General features: G+C 41.7%; 1 protein-coding gene across 1 annotated transcript in view; it reads right to left on the reverse strand.

Annotated features, from left to right (window-relative positions):
* Nucleotides 1-581: 581 nt before the first annotated feature.
* b4galnt4a (beta-1,4-N-acetyl-galactosaminyl transferase 4a) overlaps nucleotides 582-24,624 on the reverse strand; it is a 156,831-nt gene continuing 132,788 nt past the window's right edge. Inside the window, exons 9-20 of the mRNA XM_058645796.1 lie at nucleotides 12,443-12,509; nucleotides 9,521-9,685; nucleotides 9,166-9,275; nucleotides 8,640-8,740; nucleotides 8,345-8,418; nucleotides 6,820-8,254; nucleotides 5,986-6,365; nucleotides 5,255-5,408; nucleotides 5,079-5,151; nucleotides 4,223-4,376; nucleotides 3,673-3,799; nucleotides 582-2,754 (exon numbers count right to left, since the gene is read on the reverse strand). Coding sequence (XP_058501779.1) covers nucleotides 2,640-2,754; nucleotides 3,673-3,799; nucleotides 4,223-4,376; nucleotides 5,079-5,151; nucleotides 5,255-5,408; nucleotides 5,986-6,365; nucleotides 6,820-8,254; nucleotides 8,345-8,418; nucleotides 8,640-8,740; nucleotides 9,166-9,275; nucleotides 9,521-9,685; nucleotides 12,443-12,509 — 2,955 coding nt within the window. The 3' untranslated portion in view covers nucleotides 582-2,639. The remainder of the gene's footprint in view (nucleotides 2,755-3,672; nucleotides 3,800-4,222; nucleotides 4,377-5,078; nucleotides 5,152-5,254; nucleotides 5,409-5,985; nucleotides 6,366-6,819; nucleotides 8,255-8,344; nucleotides 8,419-8,639; nucleotides 8,741-9,165; nucleotides 9,276-9,520; nucleotides 9,686-12,442; nucleotides 12,510-24,624) is intronic.

The raw sequence follows: 24,624 nt of genomic DNA on the forward strand, positions 1-24,624 counted from the left end.
AAGAGGATGAATGGGTCTTTGTAGTATGCACTTTGCATTTACTAGGTTCTGGATTCACAGCAAACAGGCAGAATTTACATATTCATATACTATAATCATACCGAGCTTTTTTCTTTTACCCATTGCTGGGTAAAAGAAAAAGAACTTTTCAATGGTTGCAGAAAAAGGTTTGAAGGTACATATGTGAAGAGGTAAAACATTGATTGATTTCTGTATTTATCTGTGCTTCATCTCATTCAGCTGCTGTGCCTTTGCAGTTACAGTGCACTGTGTGGGTAGAGCACCACCGTGTGGCCAGTTAGGGGACATCGCTAATTAACATCTCGTCAATACAAAACAACACTGACTGAACAAGAGCAACTGAGATTTGATCCATACATACATACATAAATACATATATATATATATATACACACATATATGTATATATATATATATATATACGTATATATGTATATATATACGTATATATAAAAAAAACACTTGTGTGGATGTAAGCATAAAATTTTATTTGCAAAAAACAACAAATGAAAATAAAAGTACAATACATTCTTAAAACCTTTTCCCTACAAAACAATTTCACAGAAATTACCTTGGAATGTATATTCCTATTTTTTATTTTTATGTTTCTTTTATATATTTATATATATATATATATATATATATATATATATATATACATATATATGTATATACACACATATATATACACATATATATATGTATAGTCTTATATTTAATGTTGTTTTTTGTTTGTTTTTCCCCCTCTTTAAATAATCCCATGTCAACGTTTAACAACCTACAGTATTGACCCTTTTCCTGCAGAGGGACAAGAATCTTTGAGGGCTTTGTTTCTTACTTTTGGACAATCATGTAGTCAATAAGGGATCACTGGCTCTCATCCAAATATTTGTCCAGTCGTGGGCCCTCCAGCCTCTCCCTGCCAATGTAAGTACCATGTTGTATAAACAGAGGCATTAGGAGCTCGGCTTCCAGCCAAAGTAATGGGAGCAGGAGACGACCTGCTCAACAGCAGCTGCCACTGAGTCTCCATCACACCGCCTTTCCACTCAGTAGTCATTTAAACCAACTCTGTCGATTTCATCAATGAGAACAATGGGCTCACAATAACCACGCCCTCTCCCGTCTAAGTTTATGTGATAACAAAAAGACCCAACACCTGTATCCCCATTTAAGATAACCATATTTCCTTCACTTACAGTGTAAATCTTAATTTACAGTGACATTACAGTCCCGTTGATAAATAAAGTTGTACTATTTATCTGTCCCTGTCCTCTGTCATATAGTCATTGATGATAATAATAATTATAATAATGATTAAAAAAAAACTGCCTGCAAACCCTGATAAAAGGCACACATTTGTGAAACAGCCATGCCTTGCCACATCGTGTCCAGTGCATGAGCTGGTCTCCCTTATGCTGGAGCTTAATCGAAGCTCAAAAGAAGAGCGTCAGTGTTTTGTGAAGTCAATTCCCGTTCTGTGAGTGTTTTAATTCCCCCAAAGTCCAGTATTTTATAACATAACACCCAGCTCAGAAATTGCACAGCGAGACGACTTTAAATCAAATGTCCTTAGTTATCCCCCTGTTACAGTTTTATGTTCCAGTTGTCAGTGAGGTTAGCGATCTGGAAGGAATGGAGGATACCATAGGTAGAGTTTAAACATGTAAACCAAACATACAAATGAAAATCCCGTTTAAATAAATAAAACTTAAACAAACTTTAGTTAATAACAAATTAATCAACTCATAACCAATAGCTACCATCGATCTGGGTTAATACTGCTATTACAAATCAGCAGTGTGATGAGATGCACTGATTAGCATGAGATGGAAGATGAAGTAACAACAAAAGAGATACAGAAGGTGATGAATCTGTCTGTGTCTGTTTAAAAAAGTTTCTTTTTATATATATACTGTATATATATATATATATGATTTTAAAACTCTCTTTGTTTCTTTATATCAGGAAAATGTCAGCACCTTGGTCATTCTGGTTAAACGATATTCAACAGGTAGTAGTAGTAGATGTATTCAGACGTCCTGTCATAGTTCCCCTTATTTGAGCTACGCCGCCGTGTCTGAATCTATCCGAATAACACGTTAACACACATTCATTTGAGCGCCCGCGTGAGGGCGTGTTAGAAACACAGATCTTAGGTTGTCTTCCCATCTCCTTGCTAGAAAAAAAAAGCTGCTTCCTGTCATCACAAGCACACAAAAGCGGCAACACCCCCCCCCCACACACACACATTCGTACAGTATACACACGCACGCTCCAAAACAGCTGTTTCCAGTCCGTCTGAAAACATTGCACCAAAAAAAGGGCAGAGAGAAGGAGAACAAGAATAACTGTCCTCTCTCTGTACAGTAGTAGGCAAAGTGACGACTCAGGTGTGTCTGCGTAGTACAGCTCAAGTTCAAATTCAGACTCTGTTTACTTCCTCGTACAGCAAACAAGCATAAAAAGAGGGGCCGATGGCGAAACAGAGGCATCAATGAAAAGAGCCTGGTTTCAAAAAAAGGCAGAGATCAGGCAGTGAGCGAGCTACCCAAGGTCTCTCTCACACACAGTGAATCTGCAGGTAGGTTTTGGGATCCTCCGAACAGCAGGGAGCACTATCCCTTAGGAGTTTTTTTGTTTTGAGCGTTCCACATGCCTCGTTTGGAGTGGAAGTAGTGAAAGAAGTTCCTTAGACGAAGTCTCTCTACCTCCAAACCGTTCTGCAGCACCCTGGAGAGAAGAGGAGGGGGTGAAACACTGGGTTAAAACTTCTTTCAAGGGTTTCTGCTGCATTCATGGGAAAGACTCTACTTTTTTATTATTACTCGGGGAAAAAGCAATATAGCCTAACACTGTTATCAGGGTCATATAACCAATACGATATATATATTGAACAGTGTGATTTTTGAAGTATAAAGCCAAAACATACATACAAATTCACAAATGATTTTTGGAGAAAAAACAATAAAGATCATACTGTAGTGTTTGTAATTGTTTTGTGTATCTAAGAGGGTTAGGGGAACCTGTTAGGGGAACCTCTGTCTATGCTCAGGGACCTACTGTCTTATAAACTTTCCACACCACGAGTATCAGCTTCTATATTTGTCAAGGAAAGAGTTGATCCATTGTTCGAAAGGTTTTAACAGTTTTACATTCTTATAAAGGACATGTAAGACTTTTGCAAATTAACTTAATTTGAATTAAGTGGGGTTTTTTTTCAACCCCTCTCAGCTTTGTTTTTGAAGAAACTGAACTGAGCTCAAAGCTTTATAAAATCTTTCAAGGTTGTAGAAGATTTCTTCCTCTTTCATTTAGGAGGAAATAAAGGTACCATGGAAACTCAGAAACGTGGTAACAGTCTGTGTGTTTTCAGTCCCTTTTTACTGTATTTATCAAATGGTCAGCACAGGTCAGGTTTTGAATCAGCCATCTCTGAGACTTCTGCCTTCCTGCCCTGCATAAAGCACTGAAACATAAAACATTCAGACATTTAAAAAGAAAAAAAAGAACTACTTCCATCTACTCTTGTAATCTATGTCACCAGAGGCAGAAATCTAGCAAGTTCATGTCCTTACACGGCAGATGATGTTTACCTACATCTTTAAAAGTCACCACAGAGTTCAGTTAAGTCACCATCTCCAGGGTTACCTGTCCAGCAGCTCCCAGTCCTCTCCACCCCAACGATCTTTGTATTCCTCTGTGTTCATCCCTCCAATCTTGTCAAAGTCTGACTTGTAGATTCCAAACAGACCAAAGCCATTCACCTCCCAATAACCTGCAAATGATTACAAAAAAAACAGAAGAAGGTAATTTAAGAGACTTTGAAGGTGACATGGTTGTTTTTCAGTATTTTAGAGTCACACACAATCCTCTCTAGAGTTTACAGAAAATGGTCCTAAAAAACGGAAACTATCCAGTGAGCGATAGTCCTCTGAGCGAGAAAGTCAGAGGAAAATGACCAGACTTATTGAAAATGCCCGAAAGGTAACAGTAAGTCACAACAGTAACTCAAATAACCACTTGTTACAAACAAGGTCCACAGAGGACCGTCTCTGAATACACAACTGAGCTACAGCAGCTGTAACTGGAGAATGAGTTTTGAGTGATGAGCCCCAGATATGATCGTATGTGTGTTTAACTGTTCCCTTGTGAGCACAGTCATGGCTCCTGCATGCACGTGTATCTCTCTGCATGTTACCATCAGGCTCCTGCGGTGAACTGCCACAGCCGAGTCTCATGACGATGGGAGCAAAAGCGAGGCGTCCCTCGACGCAGTGCTTCCTGATGCTTTCCAAGAAATTGTGAGGGAAATGGATGTGCAGGTCACACAGGAACACGATGCTGTGATTATCCTGCAGGAGGAAATACAAAACAAACATATTGCATATGAGCATGTTAACCTTCCTCCAGTGTTCCACTGAGAAAGTAATTTGGTTTGAATTCCGCTGGAGCAAACTTTGCAAACTGTGTATGCGAGTGCATGTTCATGTGACCAATATGGGATTTTCGGATTAAAGAGAGCGAGTAGGTTGTCTTGACTCCTACAGCCTGTAGGTCATTCAGACATGAGTGACAGGCCTGTCATCTCGCCGCGACAGCACTGACACTCAAATGACAGATCAACGTCTGTCCAAATTTCCAGCCGCTCCGCGTCCCCACGGCTGCGTGTCTGATAGAGAGACAGCCAGAGAAGAGGCGTGAGCGCACATGCACACAAATAACCTGTGAAAAGGAGTGGATGCGACAGCTGTGGCGCACACATGACAGAGGAAATGCAGCTCGCTGTCTGAGCAATTCCCCCGTCATCCACAGCTGGGATCTGTGCAAGAGAGGGAGAAGGGAAGCAGGACGAGGCTCGGAGATAAGTTCCACAGCCAGAGACAGACAGACAGAGCTGAGCAGTGATGCATTCATTATGCATGAGTGTACTTTTCTGTCTGTCCATCAGCCAGTAAAGGTCATGTGGTCAATGTGAGCGGCTGACCTTCAGCGAGTGGCTTTTCCCTGCCAGCTCACATATTGTTGTCTTGCCTATGTGTGTTTGTGTCTCTGACCTCGATAGTGTCCACTCCCATCTGCAGTCCCGCTGAGCGCTCAAAGTTCCCCTCTCTCCTAAGATACTCATATCTGTCAAAACAGAACCACACACACACTTGGATAAATATCTACAAAGCTGGTCAATAATGATTAAATGTTAAAATCTTGTTAACAGAGTTATTTACACACAGACCTCGGCACACTGCTCTCTCTGAGCGCCTGCTCCACGTCCATGTCTTCGCTCTCAAAGTCGACAATGATGATGCTGAAATTGTTGTCCTTGGTCTGGCGATGAAGATTTTCCATGTCGGAAATAAATTGCTGAACCCACCGAGCCTGATTTTTCACTGAGGATCAGGAAAAACATTTTCAAGATTTCAATTTGCCTCAAGTGCTATACAATTATTAAAATCTCTCTATTAATATCTCTCAAAAGCTATAAAGGGCTGCAAAAGTTAATTGACTAGATTAATCTTCAACTGTTTAAAAATATATATATTAAAACAAGATTTTTCATCTTCTCAAATGTGAATATTTTCTGGTTTCTATGCTCATTATAACAAAAAAACCCATTAAAACTGTATAATTTTTTTAAGGAGCAAACTATTTAAAGGTTTTAGAAACACCTATCAAAGCTTTTCAACATTTATTTGACATTTTGTTGAAAAAACAAATAAATATATCGACAGATTAAAAACTTTTAGTTGCAGCACTACTCAAAACAAAGTGCTTCAATAAAAACACAAGTTCAATAAAAGCACACAAAGTAAAATCTGGAAAAGCAAAATGATAAAAGCTGGAAGTATTTAACGTACAAGTCTGGGCCTTGCAGGATTTGTACAATTTTTAGACATTTAAATGTGAAGTTTGGGACACTGTTTACTGTTATACTGTTTATACAATAGATGATTCAGTTGTACTAACCTGGCACCACAAAGTGCACCATCACATCCCTCCTCCACTGCAGCATGACAGGTTGACAGAGCAGAGGCTTAGCAAAGGCCGTGCTCCATGGCGTTACTCCGGGCCGGACGGGCGACTTGGTGGAGGGCGGGTGCGGTGGGGTAGTGAGGCTGGACGTATCAGTGGAGGGGGCAGAGGCTGGTGCTGAGGCTGGCGCAGAGTCTGTGTTCTCCAGACTTTCATCCCCCTGCCTGCCGCGGTGGAGCAGCAGGTAAATGTATTCCGACAGACGTACAACGCTGCGGCCTCTCTCCATTAGCTCCAGCTCCACCAGGTAACGGTTCCCTCGCGCGGAGTCACGCCGCTTCTCGACATTGATGATTCTCAGCAGGGTGTAGATTCTGAGGCACAGTCGGGAGGGAGGCGGTTAAATATACAAATTCGAAAGGACGCACTGTGTGTCACACAGAAAACAACATTTCCCTTATCATGCTGACAACTGCATTAATTCTTGTTTGACTGTAGGCAGATCATTTCGAAATGCTGCTGCTCATTATCCGTGGTGCTGTGAAGCCAGTGTGGCGTGATGTGGGAGGAAAATGAAAACAGAGAAGAGTTAATGGCCGAGCGAGTTCACACAAATAAGATCGGGCTTTGTAATCACTGCTGCAGAAAATGGTAATCAGTACATAGAGGTCTAGTAACAAAAAGTCAGAGCACCAGGGCATGACCAATACATTTCCGAGTGAAGTTACATAATAGCTAGCATGAGAAACCACATCTTTAATGTACGAGGCTGAAGCAGAACATGAGCCCCCTCACATTATTCTCACTCCCTTAAATCTGTATCCTTACCCTCCATTGCGTTCATTGAGTTTCTCCATATACTGAGCCAGAACATCCACCACCTCACTCTCTGCCAGCTGGAGGTTGCCAGACACATTGCAGTGCAGGTCGTTCCAGTCCGATCGCAGCAGCTCAAAGTCCATTGGATTGACAGAGAAGGTTCTCTGCCAATTGATGCTCTCCTCTGCCCAGCCTGGCCGTGCCTCAGCTTCTTCATAGCTATAGTCTGACATCTCACCCTCTTCTGGTTCTGGCTCAGGATTTGAGTGATTTGTATCCTGGTCAGGTTCTACTGGGTTTGGGTCTGGATCTGGTTGCTGCTGGGACTCTGTGATCTCGGAGAGCCTGAGGTAAGAAGTGACTCTTGACTCACCGTGGGGTGCGTTTTCCGTGGAGTTCAATGTCATGGCAACTGCAGCGGTGGTATGGTGATGGGATAATGTTTCTTTACTGGATAGATCAGCTGTGGCGGCGCTCTTTAAATCCTGAAGCTCCTTGCTCCTTGTTGTCATTTTGATGCTTCCATTATGAGATGTTTTCCCATCTTTTGTTGGGGGGTAGGGCCAGAGATGAGAGACACTAACAGGGTTTTTACCTGCTGTTGCCTTTCCTAAAGTGTGCCCTTTGGCACCCAAGTTGACCAGCCTTGTGGTCTTCCCAGTTTGGTACAAAAAGACGCCTGGAAACACCTCTCTAGGATGTCGATACAACCTTTCCTCCCTCCTCTCCCGACGCTGTTCCCTCTCTCTTTCCCTCTCTCTCTCCCTCTGCTTGGCAGGCCGAGGCCTAGTGATGTAGATCTTGTTCTCGTCCTTCTTGTTTCCAGCAGGCCGGTTGCTGTTGTCGTAAGGGTTGTTGCTGTGGGCGGAGTTGCTGATGATCTGCTTGGCACGGCTGGTAAGTGCAGAGAGGGAGGACTTTTGGGTGAAAAGGAGAGAAGACTTGCTCAGTTTAGGCAGAGTCACAGCGCCTTTCTCTCCTCCTCCTCCTCCTCCACCTACACCATCTGTTCCTCCTTCTTTCTGGCCAAGTCCCTGCTCTACAGGATCAGTACGGATCCAGGACAGGGAGCGACCCTGGACCACAGTGTCGGTATAAGACTCAAGCAGCCTGGGTTGGGTTTTGTCGAGTCTCTTCCTGGGGTCCTGTCTCAGAGATTCCCTGGTATGATCCCGTCCCCAGTCTCTGTCCAGATCCCTGCCAATAATCTGTCCATCCCTGTGAAAAAAGTGTCTCCTCTCTCTGCGGAGTGTGATGCTGTTGACCGCGCCCTCCTCTCCCTCCCCTTCCCTGCTTGCTGGTGTGGGCCCAGACTTTGAGTGATGATGGGAGGGGTTGGAGGTGTGGCTGATCTGGCTGGGGCGAGAGGGCTTCTTGGGCGACACTGTGCCAACGATCTCGACCTCATCCTCAACATCCACCACTTCCTCCTCTTCCAGGAAATCTGAAGGCAGACACACAGTTGATGGGAGGGAGTGTGTGAGTATGTACGTGTGTGTCTGAGTGTATGCGGGAGTGTGCATTTGTTAGTTACCAGATGGGTTTGGGAAGACGAACGGTCTGTCATCTTCCTCCTCATCCATTTTCATATATTTGTAGAAACCAAACCTGGCACACGCACACACACACACACACACGCACACACACGCACACACACACAAGGCATCAAACTTTAGGTTCTAACATTTCGATGCATCTTCATTCTGCTATCAGTTTCACAAACACCCGAGCAGTTATTTTACATAACTACTTTCTCAAACTGTGTATACAAGACAGAGACAAATGTTCCCTCCGCTCTCTAAGAGATAAGAGCAAAGTAATGTTCTCACTTCTCCAAGTAGATCGGAGACTCTCTGTAGAAACACTTGTTCTCTCGCTCCATGTGGGTGAGACGTGTGAAGTCATTGGGGTACACAAAGGACAAATAAACCTGAAGAGAAGTACAAGAGGAAAACAAATTAAATAACACTGTAGGAAACACGCGTACGGTAGTAAATACAGATTTAGTAGTGTTCTATGAGGATAATAACCTACGATGGTGAGTCCTGTCAAATTGGGAAGGATTTGCATTTTTAATTTCCAGGTCATCACTTTAATCAGCAGCTGCTGCAGTAACTCATGTCGTCCTATAGAGGGGAGCAGTGCTCAACAGTATCTGCCACTGCCTTCATTGTGTTTACCTTCACATTGTTGAAGTTTGTTTGAATGTGTTTGACTGCTTTTTTTTTTTTTTTTTAGCAAGTTGAGAGACAGATGCACAACTCAAATGACACTCACTAAAATAAATCAATGTTACACATACTGAATGGCAGGTGTTTCTGTCTCCAAGAGGGATGGTGATTTTAGAGGACTTACAAACTGCAGGCCCTGGTATCTGGCGATGGGGAAATCTTTGACGACATAGGTTGGGGAGTAGAGACAAGCTGGCAGAACATTTTCCAGGTGGGAGGGGTCAATCATAGGAGCTGAGGACAGAGATAAAGAAGACAAAATATCTGAGACCTGGGAGAAACAAAAGACTCAAGAGTCACAAAGCTCAAATGCAGAAAGAGAAACAAAAAACACAAAAAAAGGCAACACAGCCAGACAAGCTGTGAGAACAGCTGGAGTCTGTGAGGCAGACAGTCAATCAGTCAATATGAAAAGATGATAGGCCAGAAAACCAGGATGAGGACAGAAAACAAGGGACAAAGTGAAATAGTAGATTTACTGCTGTAGAAAGTATCCCTTGGGTCTGGCTTCAGCATATCCGCTCCATGCTGCATGTTGCTGTTCTCTTCCAGGCCCTGGGGCTGGGACTCCTCTGGGAGACGGATGTGACTGGCCAAGGTCTGAGGGATATGATCCACACTGTTCATCTTCAGGGTGGATTCATCTGTAAAACAGACAGAGAACTACAGTCAGGCATACATGGTGCAGAGTGGAGTAGAGGGCATGACAGTGGTTCATTACTGCATTGCATTTTGATACTCTTAAGTGGATATGTATTATATTAAGTCATAAAATGACTAGGATGTGTGATCCGAGATTAAGGCTTTGTAATGACTTTGCCAATGGTATGGAAAGTTTATTCACAATTCTCTGTTTTAATTAGCAAGCTGCAAACTCTGTATATGTTTTGGTTTGGTGTTCTGCCTGGTCTGTTGCGCCTTGGCTCGGCTCGGCTCAGCACGACTCAACTCCAATGGAGGTTTTCCATTACAATAGCACCTCTTCAACGTGGGCGGAGTCATCATAGCACGGCTGCATGAAACTGCCGTGACCTTGTTTTATACGTGATGCAAACACACAAACTAGTGACTTGTAAAGCAGTTTTCAGTGTACTGAATCATTAGAACCAGTTAATTAAAAAGATTTGTTCACAGACTTCTTCAGTACTTCCCACAGTACTGGTGCACAGACTCCGTCTTAAACAGTCACTGAAATACGGTGGAAGGGGTTGTAATGTCGCTAAATACTCCAGACTTCTCTGGTGTATTACTAAATATTGAGATTTTAGACATTTCCTTGCTAAATGTTGGAGATTAACACATGTTCAGGTGTTTTAAGTCTTTTTAACTGATGCGACACTCTGCTAATCAGTGGCCGGCAGTCTGTCCATGTCACGTTTTAGTATTGGCTCGGCTCGCTTGGAACCTCAAAAGAGAAGGTACTAAAAAAAGGACCAGGTACTATCGCTAAAGGAAAAGCAAAGAAAAAAAACATCCTGGGTCAAGCCGTGCTGGAACTGGGTAGTAGAAAAGCGAATTTTAAGTGTATAATGTTCTTACAGTCTGTCATTGCTCTAGAGCAGACACACGTCCATGTATGTGTATGTGCAAAACATTGGCGACCACACTACAGTGTTTTGAATTGTGACCGCAGTGACCATTTTCAATGCTGAAGGTTGATATTTTACATTTACTCCTTTAATGTGATTCGACGTTACCAGTTGGAAGGAAACCATTATGCACATGATCTCTGCTACAATCATCATACACCTTTACTGACCATAAAAGGAAAAAGACAAGAGAAAAAGAGTGGCAGAGGGGGAAATAAACACAGGAAGCAAAGGGAGGAGCAACAGCTGAATTGAGCAGATCTGAAACAAAGTTAGGTGAAAACTAAAACAGAGCAGAGTCATAATTATACCAATCGATAAAAGGGAAGGAGAGACCATATGTGATTAATGGCATGTCAGGAGCAAGGCCTGATGGGAAAAATGCTTATAATTAACAGGGTGGTCAGCATGATTGTTATCCTCCAGGGGAAGGAGTGTACACACATTCAGTGAGCACATGCTATGCGGAGGGGACTTTCTTCTTGTAACAATGACACATCTGTTGGTCACACAAATGGTTTCAGCTGCACACAAGCGCCGCCAAGACAACTTAATTACCACCGCTGCTGAAATCCTCAAAACTTGCACAAAAAAAAATCTTTCACATGATGTAGCATCTTATAATAAAAGTAGAACATTAAATTTTGTACGGCACAGATAGTAAGTCCCAAACCACATGGCGGTACCACAAAAGCGTGGGTAATGTTATTGTTTTTCAGTCGTAAAAAGTCAGTGTGTGTGTGTGTGTGTGACTAATAAGATGTATTATCACACAAATCAAGAGATGCATTTGGCTCAAACTCATGAGAAACGATGCTGGGGCTGTAATTAAACAAAACAATAAAATGTTATGCAATGTGCCATGAATAATTAGGACGCCAAAACAGAATTTCGTTTAGTTTTTTCAAACACACACAAGCATGCACATACACACACACATACTCACAAACAGTTTGGCATAGTTACAATCAATTATAAAGAGACTGAAAATTAGCACAACATTTTTAGGATCACCTCTCACCATCTTATATATCAAGTGGCTGCAGATCAATCAAAATGAAGTTGTTGGGAGTGATGATTTGAGTTTACAACAACTGCCATGTGCTTAATAAACTCTACAACTGCTGATATATGCATTTGATTGAAAGTCGCCCAGAGACCTAATTAAACTGAAAAAGAGTTCAAATCAAGAAGTTTTTGGGGATGGATGAAAAAAAAAAAAAACACTTTCACTTGGAGTCAGTCATTTTGGAGTCAGATGAGATTCTTCAGTCATAGCCGGTACTAAACAAGAAGGGCAGCACTTGGCACACATCCACTGAACACTGTAACTCTGCCCAAAATGACAACCCCCTACATATCATTTCTGTGTGGCTGGCATTTCCCCCGCTAAAGATACTCAATCCCTGTGACACACTGCCATTCTTGGAGCTACAGAGGTTAGACATCCACTCAAGCTAGAGCTCCTGTCTCTGCTGTGAATGAGACACAAGTAGAACATCTCAGGCTGTCAGTCTTCGGCGTAGGATAGAGAAGACATTGCACGTCAAGACTATGAATTTGAGTTTGATAAGAGAAGAGCACATCTTGATAGAGACATAAAAATAATGATTGATAGCAGACTGGGATAATTACAATGTGGCAAGCAAACAAACTATATTTTTCCATCATTGAAGAGTCTCCCCTGTATCTTCGTCGCAAACATCAGAAAGCTTAAAAGTCATCTTTTTAAATTGCTGAGGAAATCTCCTCAGAATAAGCAGAATAACTTTCCATGCAATCATGCCTTAGCAGGGAATTAATAACTCTTACCTGTGTACAGGGAAATGTAGGCTGAATCTATCACCTCATATTTCAAACCAGGAAGGAATGGACGCCACTGTGTGTGAAAGCAGAGCAGGAGAAAAAGAAAACGGATTGATTTGAAACAGTAATACCAACACGTGGACAGCAGAAATTGTCATTAGTGTTTACAAGCTAAACTTTGACACTGTGATATTGATCCCTGCAACATCGCACGGTCGATTTGATGTTTAGTTTTTAGTAAAGGACATTAAACCAGAGAGGGAAAAGGAAAAATACATTTTAAAAAACTGTGTAGCACATGGACAGAAAACATGGTAATGTGAGGCCACAAAGAGTGAGGAAGGAAAAGAGAAATGTGGAAACAAGTGCAAAAAAAAAAAGAAATCTGAGAAAACAGACCATGAATGGGGTGAAAAGAGAGCCTTGGGAATGAGAGGGTGATGAGTAGGTGTAAAAACGGGAGATCTAATGACCCGAAAACAGAGAGAGGCATGGAGACAGAAATAAAAAGGGAATGAGAAAGAGAGAGAGAGACAGGCTACAATTCTTTTAAATAGATTTCACAATTACCATGTCACTTCTGGTTACCCAGCATATAATCACAGGAGACAGGTCATTTTCCAACCCTCAGGTTGAAAATACAAATAAAAACACCTCAGCTCAGGTTTCATACAAATGCCTACACTTGTCTGTCTTAAACCAATACTTGCAATTGCTCTTGCTTTGTTGCAGTGCAATTTCTTATCATTTTTGTTGTGCTAAAAATTCACCATTGCTTATTAAGTATATGCCAAAGCCACTGAATGAAAGTATTACTTACATGCTGCACCTCTCCTTGCTGACACCTTCAGCAAAACATCAACAACAACAACAACACAAACGCTCATGTGTGGGAACGACAAACAAGGACACACCACACCACACCACGTTGAGCAGCAGCAGGGAGCAGCTCAGCAGGTACACCTAATACTTCACCATCATGTCATTATCTCAGGGTGACTGTCCTCAAGGCCAAGTCAAAACACTGTCACGGTCTGATGCAAGGAAGGACAAAAAGTTGAGCCCACAGTTGGAGCTTAAAGGTTTAGTTCACACTAACCCGGCCGCTTTATTAGGGACATCTGCTCAACTGCTTGGTAATGCAAATATCTAATCGGCCAGTCAAACGGCAGCGATTCTGTGCATTTAGGGATCCAATCCAACTTTATTTATAAAGCACGTTAAAGACAACACAGTTGGACAAGGTGCTGTACACAGACATGATAAATAATACATTTAAAAAGAATCAAAGTCAGCAAAACAATATAGTAAAAGCCAACATCCCAAACTGAGTTAAAAGCCGAAGAGAAAAACACGTCAGAGCAGTGACTGAAAATGCGCGGACACCTCGAAGCTCCCTCTTAGTCTTAAGGACGACTAACAGTGACTGATCTGCTGATGAATATTGTAACTTTGGTCCAGATTTAAGTGATTTTGAAAATCACATGGTTGAGAGTGGTTCAAAAAAGGCAAATTGCCCAGTAAGTGGCAACTCTCTGGGCAAAAAATGCCTTTTTGGTGCTGGCCAGAACAGGCAACAGTAACACAAAGGACCACAGATTACAACCACATTGAAACTCAAAGCAGCACAATATCACACCAGGTGCCACTGCTGACACTTTATTCGGTTTGTACCCCAATAATCTGGCTGCGTGGTGAGTGTATGGATCCAAGTAAAACAACAATTAAAAAACACAATCACAGAAAGGGTTTAAACGCAGCGATGTCCTTGCACGACTTCTGTGGTGTCAGTGATGGATGAGAGTTTTGTAATTAACTTAAACGCAATGAACAGTAAAGATAATTATAGTAAGGACAGTGACAGAAACACTGGATAACCGACAGTAGCTTAAAAAAATAAAAGTAAAACAGGCTGTGTTCAACAAGAAAGATCTGTTAATAAAAAAGAAGGTTTTTCCGTACAACAGTCCCCACAGAACATAGCACACCAAGAGAAACTGAAACTGAAGCAGCTCAAAGTACTTCAGCCCTTATTAATTCTGTCTCTGACACACGTGCTTGTCCTGTGATATTTCTGTTTTAAAGATCTGACCCCCTTCAGGAAGCATGAAAACCTAACAACCAAGACACCGCTTTGTGTCAAAGATCATTCCTGACAGTGACAAAAAATCCTGCATCCTGAAAACTTTAACTTTATGGCATTCTTCTAAAATGTTAGTTTAGGTTCAATACCAGCTATGACTAATTATCTGCCCTATACTGCAACACAAACTGAAGGAAAAAGGGAAGTAAACCTCATTAATGAAAATGCAATTGAAAGTGTAGCGTGCCTTTGTTTAAAAGGGAGAAATGACGCTTTGTTGTTTGAGTCGTTTGTCGTGTTTCAGCTGCCTGTGTGTGTATATAGGGACAGGGTCAACACCGGAGCCTTCGTTTTCATGCCTCAGTGGAGCGCAACACTCTGCTGCTGTCACATCAACGTGAAGTGCACAAATCACACTCGCACACAAACACACAAACGCTTAAAATACTGCACGTGTACCTGTGTGGCCTATTTTTACAGCCTTGTGGGATTTTCTCTTCTTTATTGTCTGAACCCATAGATTCTCTGATTAATTCCTTCAAGGGAGGCATTGATCCGTCTGTAGTGTATGTGTTGTTTTGTGTGTGTGTGTGTGTGTGTGTGTACAGGTGAGGAAGCACATAGCTCACAAAGAGAGGAAGGGAGAGAATTCAGTAGCCAAGGGGAAATAACAAAGCACAAATTGTAGAGCAAAATGGCAGTGGTCAGCCAGAGGCTTCCTTCACAATTTCCCATCATACATGAACCACAGTGACGAGAGAGTTTGATATTGTTTTCAATCAAGTGACCAAAAACTAGGTCCTACTCCAGGTCATAGTGTGTAGTTTGATGTCCACTGAAATGACACACACACAGGTAATTTGTCTGTGGTTCAATCAGACAAGAGTTATTTTTTTTTTTTATCCCAAGGTGATCAGAGGTTTATTGCTTCTGAGAAAGCAGACTGCTGTTGTGTTGTTGTGTTTCCTTTACTACAATTGGCTGGTCTGGAGCCGGAGGCTCTATGGATATGAAGTTGTTCTGTTAGTGAGGCACATAAGAGGTAATAAGTACATAATTCAACTATCAGACCTTTTCCGGGTCAATCCAGGTTTGATGTCAAACGAGATTAACAGAGACCAAACACGTCCACTGAGAGGTATCACTCTGTCCTTTCCTGAACTTGATGTTTTTTTCTTTCCACATAGTGTTTGTACTCAAAACTTAATAACAGAACAGAGAGAGGAAGAGAGACGTCAGCTTGCATTGGACAATGCTGTCTAGCTGTCGTTGATGTCCGTTTTGTCCACAAACACCTTTGGTACAAACTGGCAGAGTGGTAAATACAGTAAACTTAGAGGTTGAGATTTGACATGAAGTTATTAAAAAAATAACAGGTTTTGTTGTGGTTAACGTAGCTACACAACTTGCAAACCAACATTAGTTACATGACAGTATTGCGGGTTTTCTCCTTCGTCTCACAGCCCTGTGTTTGCTTCTAAAAAGCATCCGTTTGCCCTGATACTTCACTCTACCCCCTACCTTAACAAGAATGGATGGTGACACCCTACACCTACACGTGAATGTGAAAACAGGAGTAGTGTAGTTTACTGATCGGGACAAGAGGCGAAATGGGGTCGACACAACACACGAGAAGAAGACCGCATCGCTCTAGTGTGACCACTACGCAGTCCCAGCTGATATTGGACAAGAAGTGTGGTACGCCCTACCTGGACAGTTGCCAGTTGATGACATTCAGAGTCTACCAACCAATCATAATTACATTCTCTGCATATGGGCAATTTAGAATCTCCTATTAACACTATTTATACTGCCCCTGGTATAGCTTTATTGGCCAAAATTAATTATTTATGAATATGAAGAGGCTATTACTCGCTAATTAAATACATACGTAAAAACACATTTAAATGAACACTGCCTGACCCACAAAGTTGCGAAGATCTTGTATTTATGTTGAGCTGGACCCGAGTGTGTGTTCTCCAGCACATCCCAAATATTCTCAGTGGGATTAAGGTCTGGACTCTGTGGTGGCCAATTCATGTGTGGAAATTATGTAAGTGTGTCATTGTCAACTTGGAATTATGGTCATTCAGTATATTTAGGTAATCAACTGACCTCATTTTTGGGAAAATAATACTCCAGATATAACACTGCCCCACAGGATTGTACAGGGGGCACTAAGCCAAAAAGAGTTGTTTTTTTTGGCCGGCCAGTGTATTAATTGTAAGGTCTTGACCTTACAATGTAAAGTGCCTTGAGATAATATATCCCATGAATCAGTGAGATACAAATAAAATGCCACTGAAGCGAAAGTCCAGACTCTCTTGTCTTTGCAGCAAGAAGACCCGGGTTTGCGACCTGGTCGGAAAAAAAGGCCTTTGCATTGAGTTTGCATGTTCTCCCTGTGTGCACATGGATTTTCTCCGGGTTCTCCGTACATGCAATATTGGGATTAGACACTCCGACTTTTGTCCTATGTCAACTGAGATTGGCAGCAGTGCCCCCCGTGACCCTCATGTGGAGGAAAAAGCAGTAGAAGACGAGTGAGTCACAAACTAACCAACCAATCTAGAAGGAGACTACAGCCGTAGAGATGATTCTCCTCAAAAACACAACGTGGCTCCTCTGTGTGCTTCATATAAAGTCCACAGAGGTTTACAAGCAGTTAAAGAAACCCTCACATTCCGTCGGCCGTCACTCATTTTGAATGTGAACAAGGGAAGAAGCTGGGAGAAGAGGAGAGGTGTGCTCACTGACCTGATATTGTGTTCCTGTCGCCACACAACTAATTGGCCAGAGAAACAGTGACTTCATTGAGGATGACATGAATTATGGCCTGTAGTCATGCACCAAAAAGTGACAGCTAACAAGCACAGGAGAGAACATACCTTTGAGCGTTTGCTTGTCTCACAACTGGGTATTTTGATTTCCCTATAAATTGTAAGTGGTGTATGCATCTACAGTTTTTGTATCGCAAATGTACAGAGCTAGGGACCAAAATCTCATCTTGAAAGATGTAGCTTCAAATTTAGATAACTATACCAAGACAACTAGACATCTTGATAAATATGAGAGATATGAGAAGATTGAACACACAAACATGCTGGCAGAAATGAGGCCTATATTCTGCAAGGTTGGCTAAACTACATATATATATATATATATATATATATATATATATACATATATACGTATACATACAGTCAGTCAGTCAGTCAGTCAGTCATCATCTACTGCTTTATCCTCCACCAGAGGGTCGCGGGGGGTGCTGTGCCAATCTCAGCTACATCGGGCGATAGGCAGGGGTACACCCTGGACAGTTCGCCAGTCCATCGCAGGGCCACACAGAGATAGAGACAAACAACCATTCACTCTCCCACTCACTCCTATGGTCAATTAAATTTACCTAATCCCCACATTGCATGTTTTTGGACTGTGGGAGGAAGCCGGAGAACCCGGAGAGAACCCACGCACACACGGGGAGAATATGCACAACTCCAACAACTCCATGCAGAAAGGCCCTTGTTCCAACCGGGGCTCGAACCCGGGTCTTCTCGCTGCAAGGCGAGAGTGCTAACCACTACACCACCGTGTGGCCCCTATACATACAGTACTGTTTAAAAAAAAAAAAAAAATTCAGTGATCTACCCTTACACTTGAACAATAACACAGCTCTGTTAATACTAGAGTGGAACCTTAATTAATGTAACTGTTAAATCCTGTGTTTGTCCTACTATTTCATTTCAAGAAATATCTGCTGTAAAAAACGTCTATTACGCCAGGTTTATTCAAGACATGCTTGAGCATTACATACGCATGTTGCATGAGTTAAACTCATTGACAGCTCGCTAATATATAAGACCAGCTTTAAATCGCAGCACTTCATTCCAAATTCCAATGATCACAGAATTTGACGGACAGAAAAAACAATAGAGCTGGTGGTGCCTTAAACTTTTTACTGTATATATACACATATACACACATATATACACATATACACACATATATATATATATATATATATACACACATATATACACATATACACATATATATATATATACACCGAACCATTGTTCATCACTTTTTCTTTCATTGTTTCTCAAGAATATAACGTAAAATATGAGTGATGACAAGAGGCGACAACAGATATTTCCATCTGCTAATGGAATACAAGAGATGCTATGACAGTGTGAGTTTTTCAAGCATCCCCACTAATGGAAAGCCTTTAGTGTGGTGCTATGGTGCTGCCCACAGACAAGGAGAGACCCCTGAATCTGAACCCACAGCTCCCCAACAGAGCACAACCCAGTGTGGGTGCTTTGATCCACACTTTTGATATTGCTAAACATAGCCCACACGATGAAAGCTGACAAGGGAACAGCAAAAGAACCTATACTGAAGGAAAATGCTAACCAAAACAAGGACATACAGCACGGCTCATCACGGCTCATCACATCACATCACATCACGCCTGACAACGGAACAACATTTAAATGGAAACAGAGTGTTTGATTCTCTTTGTTGAATTATAGATTATAGTCAAAATCCCATAGACCACACATTTCACAAAGACAAATGAGTCACAGGTGCATAATGAGACAGGGTGTCAGTACTGATGTGTTACGTGCTCTGAGGGGAAACTGACACTCTCACTAGATTTAAATCAAGTTGTGTTTAGATGAAAGCATGACACTCTCACTAGGCTTCTTAAAATCCCACGTGTCGCCACTGCAGCCAGATGAATGAGATCTATGACCAGGGCGAGTCGTAAAATAAGACAACAGCAAGAGTCTGAAATGACAATAAACAGAGATAAAATACAGTCTGTGGTGTCAGACTAAGTGAGCATGACATCACAGGTCTGAAAATAACATGAGAATAGAAAGTGTTGATCAGAGAACGCATTCAGAAAGTGCAAACGTCTGCCAGGCTGCTCTGTTTCTGTGTCTGGATCAACACTAAAATCTTATCATTTCTTATTTGGGTCATAATCTACATCCCGAGAGATTGTCACTCAAGTTCTTTGTATGTACGATCAACCAGATTAAGCAATATTTATATGAAACATTGGTGAGTAAAACATGAAAACTCTGGAGATGACGGAGAGGGAAATAACTGGTTGATCTCATGGTAATTTCTCATTTCTGTTTAATAAACAACTAAAGTTGCAATGCCAGAATCTACATTTCCATAAATGCGATGAAAATGACATAATGTTAAATAACGTTATGGTATGTCGCGTGCCGTGTTGCTCTGCGTGATCGTTCAAATAAAATCTACATAATGAAAAAAGGAAGCGCTGGCGTGAAATAAAGAAAGCGAGATTTAAACACCAGTCCTCTAATTGCTTTAAACCCCTCAAGAGCTCAGAATGTGCAGATTCTTATACAATGGCTTTTGATTTATGAGAAGCGATTCATGTTGAGGATTTATGTGCGCGTCTTGCTCTTTTCATCACCCTCGCATAACAGGAACAGCGTGGCTGATAACCCAGCGATCATTACAGTTATCACAGTATTGACTAGTATTTATATCGGCCTCAAGAGTGTAAGAAGACAAAGAACGTGCCAGTTATTGACGGCCAGGTAGAGGTTAATGCTCATGTACGATGAGGCTTAAAAAAAAAGGAAATGGAAATGAAGCAATACTTTCTCTAAGAAAAGGTTATATGGGTGAAGTCTCTTAAAAAGATAAAGAGAGAAAACTCCATATGTTTGCGAGCTGCTGAACGAGTCAACCCTAAAAGGCGGTGAGCGAAATCTAATTTATTTCCACCATATAAAGACACACACAATATAGTTTAACAGCTGGCTCCAGGTTGCTGGGACCACTACTGATTTATATTGAGGTGGGAAGGCGCAAGACAGATGTTGAGAGGCCTCTGTGTGCACAGTTGTTGCCATTCAAATGTGGGAGTGGAGAGATGGACGTGTGTGTGCGAGGTTGAACGCGCACATTAATTGGTGAGCAGTTGGAGACTTGGACTGGCAGGAGTGATAAAAAAGGGCCTATTAAAGTCCAGCATTTAAATCCTGCACCCATAAACTTGCCTTTACTAATTAAGAAGTGACTTTCTTCACTTCTTTCTCTCACTCCCTCCTCCTCTCAATCATGCTGTCACACGGCTGGCAAGAGACGTTTTTCATTAGGCCGGTGGAAAGGTCCCGTCTTTCACTGACAAGGATCCAGATGGCATTTAGGAAACTTAATGAAACTGCTGCCCACTAAATCTTCTTTCATCTAATGTAATCCATTTCAAAACAGTCATCACTCTAAAACGACTTTTGAAGTTAATGGAGGGAAAACACCAAGGTACGGTGTAAAGCAGACTGTAGTGGAATGGTTCAGTCAGAGTGCAGGTTTGGTAACTTTCCTACTCAACAATCTCCCCATTCATGGGGGCTGCTCTTCGTACATGCAAACACAGTTGTTTCCACGCCCGTAGGGCAGCAACGCTATATTCCGGACTGTCTCTTCCTGTCATGAATGCCGTTCATGTTCCGCAATCCTGCAGCCTTTCTCCTTAATTCCTTTTCACAATGGAAAAGAAAGGGGCCAGAGGGTTGAAAACAAGGCTTCTTTCTTTCTTTCGTCTTCTTTTTTTTTTACTTTGGTGGAAAATGGTAACTTTTAGACCATGCTTGGGTACAATATGATGTTCACTCCCTCAAATTTCTTTATAAAAAAAAGCACTGTTAAAGTTCATGTGTGGAACTTGTCCATGTAGAATCCACATCTGTAGCATTTCGTGGTCACTTTTTGGCGTTTTCAGCCATATTTCAACCGTTTGCAACAGTTTTGCTTTACTAGCACTGGGTATCTGTTGTGCTTCCACCTTGCTTTCATCAGGCATGACATAAAATGCATCACCTCCCATGTGCAGCATGGGAACATCACTCCACTATACTGAGAAATACAGAAATACAGTTATGTGGAGCTGATGGGCTTAATCTGCATTGTGTGAATTAATATGGCAACGGCTTGTTGTGTGACGCACGTTCATTTGTATTTCACAGTTATGTCACTACAGTTTAAACAAATATGTTCCCCCAAAAGAAACAGTCTGTGCACTCACAGCTTGGCACAGAACACAGGAGAAATAGCAGTGAATTCATGTTATCTGCTCTTCAATAAATTAGTGCCTGGGTTTCTGGGATTTATGTGAGCCCTGCGCATATCCTGCTGTGGGTGGGTCAAAGTAAATCTGCTTTTGTTGTCAAAGTGTGAAATGTATTCTGCGGTTAAATCATACACTCGGTCCTTCCTACAGTATATGGCAGTGCATACTGTACATTCCCGCGCAGAAACTTGATTTGCTGCATGACATTTATACACTTCATTAAGTTGCTCCTTGTAGGGCAAACCCACTCTCGTGGCCTTGTCTGTGGTTGTCTGAGGGGGTGAAACTGAGAGGAGAGACAGAAAAACAGTGATGGATTTCCTTACGAATTTGATTTGCTGCTACATAATCACATGAGCAGTTTTCTTGATGACTGGCAAAGTCTGTTGGGAAGGTGATGATTTGAACAAGAAGAGCAGAGTAGAGAGAACAGAAACACTTTGTGCACCACTTACTTCTGCCCCAATTCTCCCCTCCTCCTTATTCCCTCGCCTCTTTTCATTTATAGAAGCTGTGTGGATTTGACCTTTGTTCTTGTCTGAGGGCCATACGTCTTACTTGCAAGTGCAAGAGACTTTTGTGTTTTTGAATTAATGTGTCATGTTCTATTTTTAGCAGTTGCCTCATGATGATCAAAAAGTCAAAAGTTCCATCGAACACGAGTAACCATCCATTAAAGATGGAAGGTTCAATAATACTGTATCTGTGTGGGAGGAAATGTTTTTTATCATATACCAGTGGTGACTTAAATCCCAGCAGTAAATGAATGCTGCTTTCTCACCTTACATAACATATTTTAAAATCATCATGGCTGTTCCATTTAATTTCCAAGTTAAGAAAGGATGATATTGATTATTACCGCTTTAGCTTCCACATGAGGGTTGGAGCTGGCTCTGACATTCGTGAGTCCATCACAGGGTCACATTTAGAGACATACAACCACCTCACATTCACACCTATGGTCAATTTAGACAGCCCAATCTACCTAATCCCCATATTGCATGTTTTTGGAGGAAGCCGGAGAACCCGGAGAAAGATATTGATTATGTTATTCTTCAAAAATGAGAGGTCCAAAACCTAAAAGAAATCCCTCCCTGCTCTCTGGAACATCATTAAGGATTAATCGTCCATTTAATAATGTTCTATTTCTACATTCTAAATAGATCTTTAGTTCAAAATTCAATATTTGGGGGATTTATTCAAATTATCGGCTTGGGGATCGGCCTGTGAAGGCATGACATACTGTATGAAAGCCACTTTACAGCTGCTTTATCAAAAACATTAAAAGGCAAACCTGCTGTACACTACCTGTTCAGCATGAATGCAAATGCCTTTGTGTTGTAACTGCTGTACAAAGACAGCTGTTAGCAAACAGGTCACAAGGTGCAGGAGTCATGACTGCACAAGCACAACAATACACCAACAGGACGGAAACACAGTGACGGTGCATCACAGCTTTTATTGCACTTGTGTCACCAACTCGGTGTGTTTGTCCTGTCCAGAGTCTCTCCAAATAAAAAGTAAAGTGTGTTTGTTCATGTCTGGGATGAGGGCTGTCACAGACTTTAATTTATTAGTCACACTTGCACATCATCATCAGAATATTCATATGCACACACATCCAACAACACAGCACCTGTATAGTTCTCTCAGGGAGCAGCCACTAATGGGACATTTCACACTGCCTGTGTGAAACTTCAGAGGAAACATTGGCATGGTTACTTTCCACCTGATTGTGCCAATTGAACGATATTAAATGTGGTTATAACGCCTGCCTTTCTCAGCCATACAATCACAGAGAGTCTTTCACCTCTGTCTAATTTCTTCACCAAGGGCACGTGTGAGCCTCCTGGCACCACGGAGCGATTGAGTTCAGTATGGTGCTCCTGCCTCCTGTTAAACTCGCTCTTAAAACTGGCATCCAGAAGCAATCAATCTGGACTGAGCAGTAAATAAACCAAAGATTAGGGCTAGGGACTAGAGAAACACAGAACAGACTGTGTCAGCAAGGTTGGAGAATGACTCTGGAGTAGTAAAGTGATGAATGGCTTGTGGGGAGAAAATAAAATAAAAGGAAGAAACTAGTAAGAACTAGAAGTACCGGTAAGGTGGAGGTAGCAAAGATCGAATGAGACAGAAGTAAGAAAGCACTGAGTTTTAGGGGCAGTGTCTAAAACTTTTGAAAAACCCGTGATGAAGGCAATGAAGTGTTATTTTTTTCAACCACGTTGCTTGTGGCGTTGTGCTTCTGTTGGGACTGCCGTTACTAAGCAACCAAAACATGGGAGCAGCTGAGATGACTGAAGTTGCAGCAACGTCAGTGAATGAATTAACCCAGTGTGGAAACTGCAGGAGAGCGGACAATTTCTCATGCTAACTACGCAAGTGCGTGAGTCGTTTATTCCAGCAGCAGAGAGAAATGACTAAATGCTAATGAAGATGGCTCTGCCTGCCTGTCACAACTGCAAAAAAAAAAGGCATGGCATTACTAGGCAACCATATATACATCATCACTGTGAGTACTGCACATCAGACGCTTTGAACACAGCCCTCTGTGGCATGCTAACAAAACCCTGCGTCATTACTCAGTGTTCACTCCTACAGGTAATTGTGAATTATGAATACAACGTTGAAAATGAAGACGGATTACCAGTGGCACTTTTCCTCTACTTCACCTCCTTATTAAGAAGCTTCATCTAGATACTTGGTTCTCAAATTGTGGTACGAATATCACCAGTGGTAGTGATTGTGTAAAAAAATGAAACAAATAACGAAAAAATTATAATAAATCAAATAATGATAATTAGAGTCTCTCACTCCATCTTAATCTAATTTCACTATACCAGTGTGTGAAGTATTATGTGAAGAAGAGGAGGAGGACGAGAGTGCAAATTATCTTATCGGGAACAAATCTGCCTCCTGTGAAAAGACTGAAGCTGACTTTGCTCGGCCTATTTACACCACTGTATTTTAACGTTGGTG

The sequence above is a fragment of the Solea solea genome, chromosome 12 (genome assembly GCF_958295425.1).
Source record: "Solea solea chromosome 12, fSolSol10.1, whole genome shotgun sequence".
In the NCBI taxonomy this organism is placed as follows: domain Eukaryota; kingdom Metazoa; phylum Chordata; class Actinopteri; order Pleuronectiformes; family Soleidae; genus Solea; species Solea solea.